Source organism: Pelecanus crispus, chromosome Z (assembly GCF_030463565.1).
Source record: "Pelecanus crispus isolate bPelCri1 chromosome Z, bPelCri1.pri, whole genome shotgun sequence".
Classification (NCBI taxonomy): domain Eukaryota; kingdom Metazoa; phylum Chordata; class Aves; order Pelecaniformes; family Pelecanidae; genus Pelecanus; species Pelecanus crispus.
In genome coordinates this window covers 49,991,292-50,010,687 of record NC_134676.1, presented here as the reverse complement: position 1 = coordinate 50,010,687, position 19,396 = coordinate 49,991,292, and the positions used below count along the sequence as shown (strand labels likewise).

General features: G+C 36.8%; 1 protein-coding gene across 1 annotated transcript in view; it reads left to right on the top strand.

Moving 5' to 3' along the window:
* The window catches only part of AUH (AU RNA binding methylglutaconyl-CoA hydratase), a 115,735-nt gene that overhangs the window by 45,529 nt on the left and 50,810 nt on the right, over positions 1-19,396 (top strand). The window contains exons 5-6 of the mRNA XM_075726626.1: positions 9,993-10,085; positions 11,021-11,077. Coding sequence (XP_075582741.1) covers positions 9,993-10,085; positions 11,021-11,077 — 150 coding nt within the window. The remainder of the gene's footprint in view (positions 1-9,992; positions 10,086-11,020; positions 11,078-19,396) is intronic.

Here is a 19,396-nt window from a genome sequence, read left to right as displayed (position 1 = left end):
AATGTTCAGTAACCATTTTCATGAAAAAGCAAAATTTCTTTACAAGTACTAAAAAATAGTATTTTTTTTATGCATCTCTTTCTTGCTACTGATTGTCTGCCTGAACTTTGAAGGTATTAAAGATAATAATGTTCAAATAAATTTATTAACAGTAGCAGTCTATTAAGCTTCTTATCTGAAGCACAGGAATTAGAGGGTAGCTAAAAGCCTTTTGCAGTTGTACTAGCAAATGTATGGAAGAGAATTGTCTGTATCCAAATGCACATGTAGACTGTTCAGACTTAAAAGTGTGATCATGTTTTTGCAGATGGAGATATTTTTAAAACATATTTACATATGTAAGTTGCTTTGAGTAACCACTTCTTCATTCTTTTTGCAATTATGACAGGTAAAGCTTTGTAGCATTACTTGCCTTGCACAAAAATGGTTTGACCAATCTTGTTTGCCTTCAAGTTCATATAGGAAGATTTGACAGTCTCTCTTAGCTACATACATTGGTTGATTTTCATAGTGTTATAGAATGGATGAAAGTGCTTGCTGAAGTGTGTGGTTTTCTGCTTGATGGTGGTGCTTACAATTGAAAATGCAAGCAAACTGTTGTGGTCACTGACTTGATAACAGATTTTACAAGGCAAGGTAAATGCCTGAAACACAACTGACATGGCTCTCTTAAGTGCAAAGCTGGTATGCCATCTTAATGTCATTATTGTTCTTCAGGAAAAGATCCCAAAAGATGATATCAAGATATAGTATTGTGTTGCAATTATTTTTCTCATTTCCTATGACATAAATTAACTTATGTGAAAGTGTAATTGTGTGATTAAAATGTTCCTAATATAAAGAATATTTCAGTTATCGTAGTTGCCCAGGGACTGCCTCTACTTGCCACTCAAGGTGCATAGTTTATGCCCTTTCATTTTTTGAAAGGAAAAATCTTAATTTTATGCTCAAGAGCAACATCCCCAAGAGAAATAAAAAATCTGGGTAGTGAACAGGTGGAAGAGAAGTCTATTCTGTGTTAGAAGTTATGAATATTTAGGTATAAACTTAATTATTTCAAAACCAAATTAAAAATCTTTTCCCAGTTACTGTTGCAAGCTAGTATGTAGTTTTAAATAATCACTAATGATGATTCAGAATTCCTATTTACATCTGTGGCCTTTTGAAAACTCTTTCCTAACTTCTAACCAGAAAACTTGCAGATTTTGGGTTGGTAAAGAAACTCTGTAATAGATCTCAAACTTTTCTTTCAACTTTTTTGGTGTAGGAATCAGCCCATAGACTTGCAGTATTATGTGGTTTTAAGTTATTGTTAGTTGAAATATTCACTGAAGAGAAATAGGATGCAAGTGTTTTGTAATAATAAACCCCAAATTTATAATTCTTTATTTGACATTTTCACTATATGATGTGACTTCTTTTTCTTCTTTCTTGCTTTCCTAATGGCTGACCCGTCAATTGTGGATCTACAAATATGTGTTTAGTTGTATTTAGACATTTTGGGGGCATGTGACCATTCTTTTTATCAATTTGAAGGCTCCATTATTGTTACTACTTTTAAATAAATATACTAAGAAACAGAGAGGGGGCTTCCTTATCTGTAAATTAAAATTTGTCCTTCGGAAGGTGCTGAACAACTAATCCTGGAAATGACTTCTGGGCACATGAAGGACAAGAAAGTCATCAGGTGTAGGCAGCATGGATTCACAAGAGGGGAGTCATGCTTGACCAGCCTTATAACCTATGATGAAATGACTGGTTTGGTAGGTGAGGGAACAGAAGTGGATATTGTCTACCTTGACATCAGTAAGGCTTTTGACACTGTCTTTGAGAGTCTCATAGAGTAACTGATGAGTATGGACTGGATGAGTAGACAGTGAAGTGGATTGAAAATTGTCTGAACAGATGGGCCGAGAGGCTGGTCATCAGCAGCATGAAGTCTACTTGGAGGACACTCGCCAGTGGTCTGTACCCCAGGTGCAATACTGGGTTCAGTCTTGTTCTACAATGTGAATGACCTGGAGGATGGGACAGAGTGTACCCTCAGCAAATTTGCTGATGATATAAAAGTGGAAAGAGTGACCGATGCATCAGAGGGTTGTGTCATCATTCAGAGGGACCTCAGCAAGCTGGAGAAATGGGCTGACAGGAACCTCATTAAGTTCAACAAGGGAAAGTGCAAAGTCCTGCACCTGGGGAGAAATAACCCCATGCACCAGTACGTGCTGGGGGCTAACGGTCTGGAAAGCAGTTTTGCAGAAAAGGCCTTGTGGGTCCTGGTAGACACCAAGTTGGACATGAGACAGCACTGTGCCGTTGTGGCAATGAATGCTAATGGTATCCTGGTCTGCATTAGGAGGAGTGTTGCCAGTAGGTACAGGGAGGTGATCCTTCCCCTCTCCTCAGCATTGGTGAGACTACTGCTGGAGTACTGTGCCCAGTTCCGGGCTCCTCAGTACAAGAGAGAGATGGAGCTACTGGGAAGAGTCCAGTGAAGGGCCATGAAGATGGTAAATGGACTGGAGCATCTCAGCTATGAGGAAAGGCTGAGCAAGCTAGGACTGTTCAGCTTGGAGAAGAGAAGGCTCTGGAGGTGATCTCATCAATATATATAAATATCTAAAGGGGAGGGTGTTAAGAAGATGAAGCTAGGCTATCTCCAGTGGTGTCCAGTGACAGGACCAGAGGCAGTGGGCACAAACTGGAACACAGAAGGTTCCTCCTGAACATCAGGAAACACATTTACTGTGAGGGTGACCAAGCACTGGCACAAGTTACCCAAGGAGGTTGTGGAGTCTCCCTCCTTCGAGATCTTCAAAAGCCATCTGGACGTGAACTTGAGCTCCAGGTGACATGGAGCACAGGGGGGTTGGACAAGGTGACCTCCAGAGATCTCTTGGAACCTCAACCATTCTGTGATTTTAGAGGTTTCTCACGTGCTGCAGGTGTATGTAGGCAGATACTTGCCACACTTTCTTAATCTGCTTGAGTTAGATACTGAATTGTGGAACTTTTTATGTATCCTTCAATTTATAGCATAGTTTCCTCCAGTAATCCTTGTAATACTCACAGTATGTGGGATATTTTTAGACAATTTGTCTTCTTTGCTTCATGTTTTATGAAATCCATTATTCAAAAGGAAAAATGACCTGCCAGAAATGCCCCCTGAAGTTGCTTGTCCTAGTAAGCGGTGCACTAATCAACATTATTTGTTGAATAATCAGAAATGCGCATGCGGAATGAGTAGCTTGGACAATCTATTTCTCCATTCTGTGAGAACTCAGTTGTGCTGTCATGTAAATTCTCTTGCTAATTCTTAGCTGGAGACTCACAGTTTCTGAGGGAAATAGAGTACTCCCACTACTTTCTTATCAGTCAGTACTGGCAAACAAGAATTCTTCTTAGACCATTGGCTGTCTGTTGATAATTAAAGACAAGTCAGGCTTATGAATCTGGTTCAGTAGGTGATAGAGTTAGCTACCAGCTTCTGATTTACATCTGAATAACTGTTCTTTCCTCACTGAAGTAAGGTCACTGAATTAAGAAGAGAGGTGAACAGTAAGGACTTTTTTCAACATTGTCCAGACACAGGAGGACAACAGAGAAATAGTGAGGGGAGTTACAGTGACTGTCTTTCATTTTTGTGTTTCATATGAAATGCTTGAAAAGGTATGCTTCAAAGTGGGACTCCATTTGAATGTTCCTAAATACCAAATTCTGACTGCTGTGATTATTGAATTGAAAATACTTGTCCTAATCTGTAAAAAAGTACTTGAAAAATGGAAGTTAATTATATCTAAGGGACCATATATAATTTATGCATTGTTAGGGATTGAATGGGCTTCCATGGAGTTTTCTTTTCTGATTCATGGAAATCATGAACTGCAACTGTTGCTGTGGTAACAGTGCAGACCTTTTACCTTAAGAGAAACTGAATTCTAAGTCTGCTGGACTTCCAGTTCTTTAATGATGGCTCCCAGATGCTAGCTGTAGGAAGGAATACTACAGGTGTTCTTAAGGTTGATTGAAACTGCTGCCAAGCTGCAAATGTATGGTTCTCATAGCTCATTGGCATGTGAACAGCCTAGATCTCACAAGTCTGTGCCTAGCTTGAGAATGTTTCTTTTTTTCTGTATCAATATGTGGTACAGTTGCTATCAGAAAATACTACAGGTATAAATTTACTTAGCAAGCAAGGAAACCACTTTTAGGAGGTCAGTCTCTTTGAATTTGATACATTCTAAATCAGTAACTTTTTTCTGGGCATCATGTATTTTAAGTTAATCAGTCTGGACAAGTTGATATAGGTTGACCAGGAACACAAATCACAAACTCTGGAATTCTGGATAACCATATTATTCTTTCCCTGCCCATTTCAGGAAGTCATCAATATGGGACTAGTAATAGTGATAAGTCTTCCTTTGAGCCCTTGGACACTGTCTAAAGAATATGTTTATTGCCTGTTTTGTAAAATCTACTGTATGTAATGTTTCATAAAGGCAAGACTACTTTCATGTATAAATTGTTATAATTTTGTTTTTACTGCATTTATTTGTCCTCCCTCCCTCCCTCCCTCCCTCCCTCCCTCCCTCCCTCCCCCCCTCCTTCCTTCCCTTTCCTCCCTTCCTTTCCTCCCTTCCCTCCCTCCCTCGAAAGCAGATTTTCTTCTAGTTGATCAGACCATTTCATTGTCTGTTGATAGTGAGAAAGGGAGGTTGTGCAAGAATAGAAAAAGGCTGCTTGATAGTTACTAAGAAAGTATCAAGTGTAATTCAGTTTTCTCTCAGATACTATTTTAGATATCTGTAATTTTATAAGAAATTTTTTAATGAATTATTCAGAGGACTAAATAGTCACATATGATTCAGGTCAGTAGAATCCAGGCAACTTCTACTTTCCATTTGGGGAATGTCAGTGTCCGCAACATATGAATCAGCTGTGTGGGCTTTGTGACACACATCGGAGAAACTTTCTTGGTTAACTACTCTGGACCTGCCTGTATTCATGTGCTGGTCTTTCATTCCTCATATAATCATCTCTAAGCAGAAAGGAAACCCCCTCTTAGTCACCAGCAGCGGACATCATGTGGAAAGTCACTTAAAGATGAAGTAACAATTACCTGCTGCAAAACAGTTGTGATTCTTCGAGATTGCTTTTAAGCACATAGAAACACATCTAATGTGTGAGAAGCAAAGTCCTCCTCCTGTGACATTCTGTACTGGTGACAAAATTGTGTGAGAGTTTAGCTTACTCTCTACTCTTTGTGTCTTTCAATAATGGAGAGTCATAAGAAAGCAGGAGGCATCCCAAGACTACAAGATACTGCTGGTCAGCCTAATCTAAAACTACATGTAACATATATATTTACCAGGAATGCATTCCTGAAGTTGAGCTGAAGATCCACAGTTACTACAGAGTAGGAAACAGGCCCATTTCTTTATATTGCGCTATATGATCTTTTGTAACTTTTGATTTGAGCTTTTTATGGTTTATTGGACTTAACTAGCTGTATCACATTATTATGTTTAGTTTCTCTTATTGAAGTTTTTTTTGCATGCCATTAATTTCTTAGCTCTTCAGTTTACCTGTTGGTCACTCCACCTGTATCATGTCTTGAATAGCTAATAAACACCCTTTTATACAGGTTATTATTATATATTATTATACAGATTATTCCTCAAGTAACTTAATATGTAAAATTTGTTTTGATCTGCTTGTTCATGTTTGTCTCCTTTTCAGCTAGTCCAAACTCTGTTTCTACTCCTGGGAGCTCCAATATAGAAATGTGTTTTTGTCTTGTATCTGGCAATGTTGCTGACTTAGCATTAACATATACTGAAATGGGCCCTTCTTTTTCTTTACTGTACTTAGGACTTTCCTTTTCTGTAATATCATTAAGCATTGATGTTATGTTAGGACATAAGTATTGGCTTTTGCTTGGGACACTTGTTTTATATGCGGAATGGAAGTGTATATACAGAATATGCAGCATGAATTACAATACAATAGATGTGTGAAGTAATCCTTTCTGAATTAATTGTACGAACTGGCTTATTATTTACTGTCCTTCATATTCCACACTTTGATGTACTAAAGTAGTTCAGTGCAATTCTCTGACTACAGTTTAATGCTGCTTATTACTTAGTCTTCTTTTAACTACTTCTAACAACATTAATCTGTGTATATACATGGTCTACTCTTGTCTGTGTGTTGTACACTCTAATTTAGTTTAATTACTTTGTTTCTTTCATATATATTTCTAATTCCTTTTGTGGACTTTACTATGCAGCTCATGAATGCACATTGATAAACCTGTATCAGATCTCAAGACTAGCACTAATGATTAGTAGTACAACAATTGCCTGAAGTTTATATCTGTTATTTACAGCATGACAAAAATTTGGAATGTTAGAGAATAAAACCACTGGGCTTCTTGGCAAAGCTTTGAATAGTTTTTTTTCTATCACTCAGAGCAAATGAGCCTTGCCATCTACAATCATTGTGGAGGTTGACCTGCCTTATTTACATAATTTATTGTTCTTAAAATTTGAGTGCATAGAACTCAGTTAAGTCTACAAGGCCTGATTTGTCAACATCATCTCTGAACAGTTTTGGCAGTTGTGTATTAAAATTATGCAGATAAACATGAACAAGTGCCTCTTGTGCTACAAAATATGAACATTCCAAGAAGCTTTACCCTTGGTAATTAGTTCTAGTAACTTTAAAACTCAGTTTACAATCCAGAACAATTGCTAATTTATTTCTGATGCTTCACAAGAACAAGTTAAAAGGATTAATTTCTCCAATTCTTTTGATAGGTATGCACAGAGCTATTGTAAAGAATTTGTATTTTGCCTCTCATTCATTGTCAGCTTCCATGTCAGGTGATCCTTTAAAATGAATATCCTTGGGATGTTTCTAACATATGGTATCAAACTACTTTTTCTTGCTTTGAATTATCAGGTTTAGTATTTATTGATAGGAATGCTGTCTGTAATTCTTGAAACCAAGCTGTTCTATAATACTCCTTCTATAAGTTTCATTTCTGTGTGTAATAGTCTACTTGAATTGTACCATAGCTAAATCTGGAAGTTACTTATCATAGAGAAAGTAGTCTGCCTTGGACTAGTGCGAAAGTTGAGTAAAGAGTGCTCTAGATACCGCTTGCTACTCTCTGAGAGATGGAACATACATGCAGGCAGTAACTGCTCGCAGCCATGGTTAATAATGACCATGTCTTCATGTTCAGGCAAATTATTTCTCATTTACCTATGGCAAAGGCAGATTCCTTTAAGAGGAATGCTAGCTGTATCAGCCTTGACCTTGGATTGCAGGAGTGTTTGGCAAATTGGTTATGGTGACGGGGTCATGAGTTTGGGTCAGCAACCTGGCCCTGCTGGAAATGAGAGTTGCCTTCTCTTCTTGCCTTCCCATATAGCTTAAGAAAAAGTAAATAGTAAATGAGCAGATTTTACTCCTGTTCCTCTGTCTCCTGTGCCTTCTGTAGTAGATGGCAAATGTAATGGATATCTTGGTCTCTTTTAAGTGACTGCAAGTGCTTGATATTGCAGACAGTAATCAGTAGTCTCTTTTGACATTGGAATTGATTCAGATAACCACTTTTAATGATGATCTAAACCAGCAACCAAGAGACTTTGATTTAAAGCATCTGTTATATTCTTGAAAAGCATTCATAAATTTTTGTTCTTTACTTAAAGACAGTTGGATTTTTGTTAGTTGTTAATCATAAAGGGATGTTGATTTTCAGCTAAAAATAGACTTTCATTTAATTTGATATTTTGCTTTGTTACCCAGTGAGAGACTACTTGTTTGTATACAGATTTATTCATGCTGATATCCATTAACATTTAATTGAGGTTGTTTTTTTTTTAATTATCTGAAGTGTATCTGTCAGAAAGGAAAAAGGTGAGCTAGGTAGCACAACTTCTAAACTTAGAACTAACTAGTTCACTAAAGAAAGGAAGCATTATTTGTAATTAATACATTAAATTAATAATTTTTGGTCACATTACCCTTCTAGTTTTTAAAAGGGGAGAACATTCTTTCACACCTCATTTTCATTTATATTTTGGCAGCAGCTTTTTTTCTTTTTCAATTTCCACCTGAGACTGAATGAACTGGTCATTGAATTCAAGTAGCTAAAACATTAAAAGAAAGAAAATATTTTTTTAACATCTGCAGAAAAAACTATTGCTGTCAAGAGTTGGTTTAACATTTCAACAAGCTATGGACCCAAGTATTCAGCTAATGAATTGCTTTTGACTATCTTTGAAACTTTAGTAGCAGAAATGTACTACTCAAATATTGTTTGAGTATAGTTTAAAATTATTGATAGCTTGTGGTAAATGTTATGTTAAATATAATTAAAGCTGTAATATAGGAATTTATTATTCAAGTAAAAAATAAATTTTTCATCAAACTTCTTTGAGTTCGTGGTGAAGAGAAGTTAAAGAAGAAGAGAAGTTAAACTTGTTGGAGATGAAGAGGTGTACTTTAAGCTGAATGCTTAAATGACTTCCCTGTCTCAGAACACTGATGATAAATTGAATACAAACCTGTCACAAATGTAGGTTTGTGAATCCTGCTGATTATGTCAATTCACTATGAATGAGTGACTTTACACAGTTTGATTTAGTAACAGTTAGAATTTACTTGTAGCAAATCGCATAATTTGATTATAATATTTTTAATAGCACTCAATCATCAGTGATTAATAAAGTGATTAGACAAAATTGATCAAAACAGTGACTTAGTTACAGATTCGAAGATGGCAAGGTTCACTCTATTACTACATGGAAGCGCATAAAAGAAAATTAAATCACACTGAGTTAGAATGAGTCATAAAGGGATTGCGTATATATGGAATAAGGTGGACCCTCCTGTTGAGTTATGAGGTTCAGAATGGACCCCCTTGCTTTCTAAACTCCTTCTCAGAAAGGAGTCTAGGTGCAGCTAGGTCTAGTCTTAGTCTCAGACTTGGTCAACGGTTTATATGGATAAGGAATAATGTATATATATGCATATATGTATATCTAGTACATAGGAAAAGTATATAAAGGAAATTGGATTATATGAGAGAGAGAGAGAAATCGTATGTAGGGGATACGGAAACCCTCCTGTTGAGTCACGAGGTTCAGAATGGACCCCCTTGCTTTCTAAACTCCTTCTCAGAGAGGAGCCAAGGTGCGGCTGGGCCCACTCTTAGTCTCAGACTTGGTCAACGGTTTATGAGAGTAATGCTATAAGAATAGTACAGCAATATAAAACTCCCTTTAAAATTAAATCATACATCTAAAAACTACTTAAATTGATTCATGCATGCACACTCACAAATATAAATGCGTATATGAAAATTCCCCTCGAGTTCAGTGAAATACGTCTAATGCCTTGGCACTTGTCAACAGGCGAGAGCAGAGTCTCGAGGAGTGAAGAATATCAGCAGCCCAGGCTCCGTTGTCGATGTCCGGCAGTGGAGTTCTGGTGGCAGCAGACTTTCAGAATCTGCTAGTTTTCACTGACTCTGAGAGACATTTCGATCAGAGGGAGATGCTGGTGCGGCCCGTGGCAGTCCAGGAGAGCTCAAAGGGCCTCACTTAGGACTGCTGTTTATAGGATTGTGAGATGATTGACTTTAATCACCAGTAAATTACCATCCGAGCCACAATTCGGATTGCCTTGTTGGAATTCCAGCAGCGATGACACCACCCTGTTTCAAGGCTGTCAGGGGTAGCTGTTTGTTCTCATTCCCCTCGTTAGCCATAATATGAATCTTGATAAGAACAGCCACAGAGTGACTAGAAGGAGGGTCAATTTTTTTGCCAAAGTGATGCTGAGCAATCAATTTTTAGACCCACTTTGTTTTATGAAACTTTTTTCCCATAGTATGACTGTACTTTGAACAAAATGTAATGAAATGGTGTTCCAGAGATGTTCTTTATGAGGCCAGTGTTAACTGGTACTTTCTTTTTCAGCCAATCTTCCTGTACCTACTATTGCTGCAATAGATGGAACTGCGTTAGGGGGTGGCCTAGAACTTGCGTTAGCCTGTGATATAAGAGTGGCAGGTAGGTCTGAATCCTGTTTATAGAACATAGGATTATAAGTGTTGCAGATGGCTTGACTAATCCTTGTTTTGGCAACAATCTTACAAAACTTGTTTTGTATTTGATGTTGTTTATAACCAATTATTTTGAAGGGATTTAGCAGAAACCTGGTTAAGTACTTGCTAATGTTTAATTTCAAATAACTTACCATTGATAGCTGGATTGTTTTTGTTACATGTTTTATTCTTATGACCTTCATTTTATCAGTATTGCCAGAAGGGTTATGTAGTTGTTTTAATATTTTATTTAGTAGTTCAAGTATTCTCTTCTGTATTTGAAATGTTGTAGATGGAGATTCATTTTTTATCTAAACAGTTCGCAGGGAAAAAGCAAAACTTGTTAGTGAGAGTATTATTACACAAGCAATTAAGCTGTTATTAAAAAAAAAAAAGTGACAGCAGCACTTGAAAAGAGGAACCTTGACCTATCCAGCTGTCAGAGCTGTAAAGCCATTTGTTGGAAAGTAAATGGAAACTTGGTCCTGAACAGTTGCCTGTAACTTAGGGTATATAAAGCTGTTTGACCCTTAGAGTATTCATAATAATCAGATACAGAATTCTACCCCATTTTAAGATACTAAGTAATAACAGTCTTTTTCTTTTAGTATTTTACATTTTGCAAATAAGTCTCTGTTACTCACTGTAATTGCTTACTTGCTATGTGAAAATTAATAAGGTACAGAACTTGCCTTGATGGGAGTAGTTGCATCCTTTACTAAAGGCAGATCAGTTGAGTCTATTTAAAGATTTTCGTAAACAAATGCTTTTTAAGTGATTTATTGTTCTTTATAATGGAAATGTAATAAATTAACAATCTTGTAGGTCATTATTACATATTTTGCAAAGTTTTTTTTCCTATAGATTATAGTAAGAACTCATTTACATTCTGTTTTTTAGCTGCTTCTGCTAAAATGGGCCTAGTTGAAACAAAGTTGGCCATCATTCCAGGTGCAGGTATGAATGTTTTGCTTTTGTTGCCGTGGTTAACTAAATAATACGTGCTCTTGATATTTGATTTTGGATTGTTGTTTATGAATCTCTGCTTATTTTTATATTCTATTAAGGATCATGACATGTTTTAAAGCTTATTGCGCAAATGACCAACAATTAATAAAAAAGTGTGTTTCTCATTTTGGGGGAGTGGCACTTGTATATTGTGGTTTTTAATCAAAGTCTTCATTAACTGAGTCAGTATTGAGTGATTCTGTAAATGACACTTGGTATCTTGATCTGAAGGCTGAATAATTTTGCTGAGGATCAGACTAGGAAAAAAGTTAACTATCAGTGTACAAAAATTGTAATTTAAATAATGACCCACTTTTACATAATGTCTTGTGCTTTAGTGTTCAAATTCTGGTTTTGTGCTGCTTGTAAATTGGTTGTAAAGAGTTTAGAAATTGAAAGTATAGCTGTGAATAGATCGTTTGTCCTACCTACGTTTTTTGAGATTTTTCAAGTCAAAAACCTCTTTTCTATTTGGAAAGCCAGTTGGCTGGCTTTTCCTGGATTCAAGGTGAATGAAAGCTATATAATGAACAATGTTCGAGGAGGTCTTTGTGTTATGAAACCTTTTGTTTTTATTTTGTGGATAAATCATTGTCACTTGAATTAAGATATCTGCCTTTCTGGGGAAAGGGCAATAACTTGAAAACACTTGCATGCCTGTGACCCCCACCTAGCTTTGGCCTTCATTTCTGGAAGTTCTGAGGAACTTTAAACCCTTTCTTTGCCCCTATTTTCTTTCTAATGGGTGGAACCTATTTTGTATCCAGTTTCAATGGCTACCATTGCAGCTCATTTAGAGAGGGCAGTAAAAACTACCATAATGGGAGCTCTGGTATGAACTTTGTGTAAGAAACTATCCCATCCTATCACTAATCGAGACAATTATTGTACCATTTAAATGCTCTATTATTATGGTTATTGTTCAGTTGTGATTTCAGTCAATACTTTCTCCCCGTCTCTTTTCCTCTGTGGTCAGAGCTACATTTTACATAAGGAAAACTGAGTTATGATGACCAGGCTCTTTTTAGCGGTAGATTAAGATAATAATGTAAATGATTTTAAGGACATATTTCCTTCTGGTGGTATTGTCGTGAAATAATGTGCCTTGACGATAAGTCGTAGTGAAGAAAAAGACAGAAAGTTATGTTTATCTTTGTTGGCAGTTTTTTCCCCTTTGTCCTTCCACTCCACTCTCTCCTAAGGAATTCTGCAGGACAGTATTGGAGACATACTCTCCAGTTCAAATTCAGGTCAAGTTCTCCATGTATTCTCAGTATTCAACTAACCTAGGTTGTCTCATGTTTCCTTGTCTTCAGTTAATTATAGATGTTTCAGACTTCTAACACTTTCACCTTAAAATGCTAGGTGACTGACTCATGAATTTCATTCAGAGTGTTTTATTGCTATGCAAAGAATGACACTTGAAAAATCTTTTTTTTTCCCTCATCCTAAAATAATGACTTGGGCATATGTCTTCAGCTCCTTGAAAATATGGCAGATTTCACCATGTTACAATGCCTTTTAAACTTAAAACTTTTTGGGGTATGTTCAGTGATGAATTTTTTCCCTATTCCTATCAGCCTTTCTGAAGGCTATTTTTGCTGAGTGTATTCAAGCTTATCACAACTTTTTCCTGATCAACCTGTACTTGCACCAATCCTGTTGAGCAATGACAAACAATGTTTCAGCCCTTCTTGGCTCTTGTCATCCAAATAGTAACTGATCATGCTTTGTGTCATCAGAAAGTGAAGAATGAGTAAAGGATTTTTGCATGTATGATTTAGGTAGAGAAGCCAGATATGCCCACTTGAACCATAGGCTTCATGGATTAATGGAGTATTTTCTTATGGTGCTTACTTCAACCTGCTCTGAGCCAAAGCAGGACTGCGCAGTGGAGCTGAAGAGAGAGATGTAGCCATTAAGAGGCCTCAATAGGTTTCTGCTGCCATCTAGTACATCTGAAACATGCTGAAAAATTGTGTTGCTGCTTTGAAGTAGGTCCCTACAGCATGGCAAGCTATTACCGTTTTTATTATGCTCCATCAGCTGCCATGAGTATGTGATAGATGTAAAGATTTTAACTTGGGTTATAATTAATGTGGGTGTTTTGAGGCTGTATGAAAAACTTTATTTTATGTTTGCTTTTTTAAAAACCCCAGGAAGTTACACTGAAAAAGCTATGTTAGAAGAATGCTACTAGAATTTAATAGTATTAAAATACAGATTCAGGGCAAATCAGCTATGACATTTTGGATTTTGTTGTATGTTATATTTTATTCCATCCTATTTTGAAATGTGGTTATCAGAGTCAGCTGCTGCCTAGTGACCAACCAGTTCTAATATAAATTTCCCAGGTGAAAGAAATTTTGCTTTTGAATATGCACGGAAGTACTGCAACCTTCTAAAAGCTAAGGTTGAGCAGCAGTTAGCTGAATCCTGGTTAATATACCAAAATGAATAGTTCCTTCTAAGTCTGCTGAGGGTCTCAACCAAGTAGGCATTTGTAGAGCATGCATTACCTGTGGTAGCAGGTTGAGTCTCCTCAGACAATTCATCCATGGCAGACAACAGTGCAAGACCTAGTGGGGTGACAGCAGTGCCTCCTTTTATACAGTAGCTTTGTGCACAGACCAGCTGCTCAGGTTCTGAGGGAGAAGGACTGCTGCTTCTGCCTCTGGAAATATAAATCTGGTTCTCTCTACTATTAAAAAAATCTTTAGCTGCCAGACTGTGAGCTAGGGGAAGCAGGAATAATTTCCATTTCTCCTGTTCAGTACATCCCACTGTCTAGTAAGTAAGTCAAAATTCAGAGAACTAGAGGAAATGGCTTGGTAACTTGGTGCAGGGAAAGTTACCTAGAATGAATATTGATGATTTTTGTTTTCTAAAGAAAGCCTGCCAATCACTGTTTATTGCGCAAGTGGTCTTATGCCACCACAACAGGCGTATATATCAGACTGTTTGTTCATCCCCTCTCTTCCTCACTTTTCTTCCCTATGAACTTGGGGTCTCTTGGCCAGTTGTGGTCTAATTTGACTACAGGGCAGTGGTTGCAAAAAAAGATAGTTTCTAGAATTTTATTAAAAGTAGGTGGCCAGATGAAGGGAAAATTTTATTGTCCTCAGATGAAAAGTTTCAGCATGACTAACTTTGGGCATGAAAGAATGGGCACAGGAGGAGGCGTTAGGGATATCCTAGCTGTGGAAAATGCTTCAGTCAGAATACTCTTCTCACTGGACAGCAGTGAGCTCGTATGAGACAGGATTTGATGGGAAACCAGAGTTTATTAGCTCTGCGGTTTAAGGAGATGCTTGTTATCAGCCATTGTGGCTTTTCTCAAAGCTGTTCATTGCTAAAATGAGTTGATTTTTTGGATCTCTTAGTCAAAAAGCTGTTTAAACAGCTTATTTTCTGTGTAACGCTGTAGTCTGTACAGAACTCAACATAATGTAGGAAGTGTCTTTTTCACACAAAAATCATGTTCCTTGTCTTTGTTATTTCCCAAACTGAAGTAAAAAGAAAGCAAACCTCTTTCATTAATTGAATGTAGTTTCTGGTGTCTCTCAACTTGCAAAGGAACTGTTTCACAGTGACAAGTTTCTCCTTAACTGAAAATTGTCTTTTGGAGCATTAGTATCTTAAGTCCTTTGTTTTTCTGCTTTGTAACTTCTTTTAAAGCTATCTCCATCCATGTTGAGTTTCTGTCGTTTATCTCTAGACTTTCACAATGTCATACTGGGCCTGCAGTTGACAGGTGATGCCTTGCTGGCAGATCTGCTTTTGTTTGTTAGTATCTTATTTGTATATCACTCAGTAATAGATCTGTTATGGGAAGATAAAAATGCTTGTAAACAACATACATTACATAAACTTTCTTACTTTGTTAATAGAATGAGATATGATTGGTTGGACAAGGGAAAATATTCTGTGATAACAAAAAGCAGGAAGACAGGTGTATATATAAAAAAAATAATTTGGGTTTGCAGTTATTTTCTATGAAAGTTTCATGTGTAAAGCTGAGGTATTGATACACATCAGCAATTATGCTTCCACAAAAAAGACCAAAAAAAAAACCCACTTCATTGAAATTAATACACTTGTGTCAGCAGATAATTTGACCCAGCTAGATTAAAACTGGAGCTACTGGCCTGCATACTTACAGCTGTCACTCCTTTTTTTTTTGTTTTGATTATGAAGATATTTTAATTAGCAAGGGTTCATTCAACTCATCAAAAAATGAATTTTGCCTTTGTTCTTCCCTGTTCCTCCCAAAAACCCCACTACTTCATTACAGAGCTGTCTTCCACTGTTTGAAGGTAAAATAAAAACCCAGCACATAATCTCTGGGATCATGCTTTCCTCGGTAGCATTCAGTTTAAAAGCATATTTTACCAAGAAGGTTTTAACCAAAAAAAACCCCCAAAACCCCAAATCAAACTCTGTTAAATTTTTTAAAAAGTCTTTGTAAATAAGCTATATCTTCTTTCTGCATCTTAAAGTTACTTTGAACCCTTTTTCCCAAAGGTGAAGCTGCAGCTTTGTTACTTAGCAGGCTGGACTATTTTTTGTCTTTAAAATAAATAGCAAGGGAGGGATTTAATGGCAGCATTTCTGTGTTCTTCTCTTTCCACTTTGGTAACAGTATCGTTTTGACTTTTTCTAAACTTTAAAATGTGTTTGGGGAAGTTATGGTACTTCTAGATTTTAAGATTATAAAAGATGACAGAGGAACACACTGAAAAATTAGTTTTCTTTGCATAGGAAAAAAAGAAGCATAAGAATGAAAACCAGATTTAGGTGATCATTGTGTATTTTCCTTATCTCTTAAAGTATTCGTTGTTCGCTTTTTAAAAATGACATGAAGGTCTCTGTAACAGAATTTATTTTAAAGCTGAAAAAAATGTTCTATTTTGGATAAGAAAGATGTAAAGGGAATTTCCAGATGTGAAAAACTCATACAGAATGTGATCTTGCTAGCAGCAGTAGTTGCACAATTCAGCCAAGTGTAAAGGTTAAATAAAACGTCAGACATTTCAAGTTGAAATCTGGTGTACCTTACAATACGTTGTTAGCTAGTTTCAACAATAATAGGAATAGCTGCATTTGTCAAATACTGAAAAAATTGAACTGTCACCATCGGTGTCTGATATAGGACTTAAAGGGTTCTGCACATTTAGTGTAATTTTTCTGTATGTAGGTGCTACTTGATAGTATGTCATTATACCTCTCCATCCCATCTTTATTCCTGCCCTCACTAGCCTACTCTTGTCTTCTCCTTTACTTTTTCCCTAAGGTTTCCCTAGTTCTTACATACACAATTTTTTTCCTCATTACATAAGGACACCAATTGAGTCCTCTTTTTAAAGTTCAGCTCTTAGTCCTGTGACAACTGATTGGGAAAAAACCCCAAAGTGAAACAGTTAGCTTTGAGGTTTTTTCCTTCACCCGCATTTCCCCCCCCCCCCCCCCCCCCCTTCGTCTTGTTTCCTTATCCCAGTGTCATGTCAGATTTTAATATTGTAAAGTTCCCAAATTAAATACTGGTAGAAGACAGTTTCAGATAAGCACCTGAATCAACATCTTCAGCATTTCATCAATATTGTTCTTAAAAAATTTATTTACTATGGAATAATCAAGAAGCAGCACTTTCTTCTTCTTCCCGTACAATTAAGAAAAACTTCTGAATTTTTTTTTTTTTTTTACTGAGGTCTAACAGTGACTGGTGAGCATTTATAACCATATCATGATTTGATACAGTAAAAACCCTAGATTAGTTACTCTAAGAACATTTATCTACTTTTTCTTCAATCATCTGTAGTCTATATAGCTTTATTTGCATTTTCGTATTTTGTAATGTTTATTTTATGCGTCATGTTAAATAAATGGCCTGAAGTAAAAAATTGCTAATAGTGTAGAAAACAGATGTTTGAACATCCACTCTTTTCTCAAAGTAATTAAACAGAATATATAGAATGTTACTAGAGGGAGGTAAATTGGTTCTGCTTCTGTAAGTTAGGGAGAATTGTAGTTCGTACATTTTCCTTTTCTTAAATAAAAATGAGCTGATTTTCATCAAATGACTCATTTTCTCCCTGGCTTTATGATTAGTTGTAATGGTGATGATGTTGAGGCAAAACTTCAAAATGTCATGCGATACTAACACTGCAAAAGCTCCATGCAAAAAACTAATGTTTTGCAAATTTTATTTACAGTCTTGCCATATAAAAAGAATACTTTGCAAGTAGTGGCAACATACAGCAGAAGAGAAGATGATAGGAGACTATTCCCTATATCTGCATGAAGCATACAGTACTTACCTTTGCAGAGTGATCCACAGAACAATGTGTGTTTTTCCCTTTGCATGCTAGCCATAAAACACTTTCCAAAACCATATTAAGACCACAACCAGTACTTGCTACAGAAAAAGGAGGTATCCAGGGCTATCATCAGTGTCCCAAGTGACTGCAGTTGTATAGAATGTTATTTGAAATGTGAAGCTCAGTCTAAGAAATTGGCCACTTCTGACATTCTAGTTGTTTCTGCTAGCAGAGATTGCAGAACATTTCTTCCTGACCTAAATTTGGAGATGTTGTGCTTACAAATCAGAATTAACAATGAAACGTTTGAGAAATTTCAGTATCATAAGGAGCAGCACTGCATCCCCAACATACTGTGTCTAGTTAAAGTCAGTCCTTCGATGCTGCAGAGGAAGGAGGAAATAAAACAAGGACAAAAGAAAGCCTCAGAAGCTGAGTTGAGCATTAGAGGAAGTGTAAAAGGAGAGAACAGGAGTTTTCTTGATCTTGGAAAGCAAAGTATGGAAGGTCTCAGATTAGTATAATATCCCTATAGAGAAATCAAACCTTAGCAACAAACAATGATTGAATGTTCTTTAGACCTTTGTCATCTCTGGGGGGGTATATAAACATTGTTCTTTATATCCAGATTGAATTTTGGAGTACTGTTTTTATTAAAATTCATTCTTACAACCTAAGCAATGTTATCAATTGTTTTCCTCATTCTCATGGGTATATAAGTACATTTGCTTTCATCAGTTTGAAAATTGTTTTGTGAGATTGATGGATTGCTCATTTTTGAATGATGGCCAGAAAAATGAAAAAATGTAACAAATGGTTTGGTTTCTTCCATCCTCCTTAAATCATAGAATCATAGAATTGTTTAAGTTGGAAAAGACCTTTAAGATCGTCCAGTCCAACCATTAACCTAACACTACGAAGTCCACCACTAAACCAATTAAGGGTAGAGTAATAATTTCATGTTTCCTGGCTTGGTGGCTGCATTATTTTTTAATGAAAATAAAAACTAGGAATCATTAAGGTTGGAAAGGACCTCTAAGATCATCAGTCCTATCATCAACCCAACACTAGCATGCCCACTAAACCATGTCCTCAAGTGCCACGTCTACCCGTTTTTTGAACGCTTCCAGGGATGGTGACTCCACCACCTCTCTGGGCAGCCTGTTCCAATGCTTGACTACCCTTTCTGTGAAGAAATTTTTCCTACTATCCAATCTAAACGTCCCCTGGTGCAGCTTGAGCCCATTTCCTTGTGCTGTCGCTAACTACTTGGGAGAAGAGCCCAACACCCACCTCACTACAACCTCCTCTCAGGTAGTTGTAGAGAGCGATAAGGTCTCCCCTCAGCCTCCTCTTCTCCAGGCTAAACAACCCCAGTTCCCTCAGCCGCTCCTCATAAGGCCTGTGCTCCAGACCCTTCACCAGCTTTGTTGCCCTTCTCTGGACACGCTCCAGCACCTCAATGTCTTTCTTGTATTGAGGGGCCCAAAACTGGACACGGTATGTTAAATCATGTGGATTTAAGCCCCTTTCAGGTACTGTTCCAGTGAGTGTGGATTGTACTGTCATATTGGTATCTTTTCCAGACCATTTCTGTGCTGTTGGTAACTAAGGAGCAAAGCTTTGAAAAGAAAGCAAACCTGAACTTTGCTTTTGCGATTTGATTTTCTCACCATATATAGAATAGTATGACACTGAACAGAAACTACAGTTTAGGCAGACTATAACAATATGAATGGAATTCACAGTAGGTTTCATAGCATAGGTGCAAAATAGGATATATTCACTTGGGGTTCTCAGGTGAAAAGGGCATGGAGAGAATCAAGTAAATGGAGAAAAGAATGAATCTAAAATGCTGCTAGATAAAGAACCCTTTATTTTTCCAAAGCCAGTTAAAATTTAAAGTTCTCTGTATACACACTTGCAACTGATCAGGTAAATGACTTTTGTA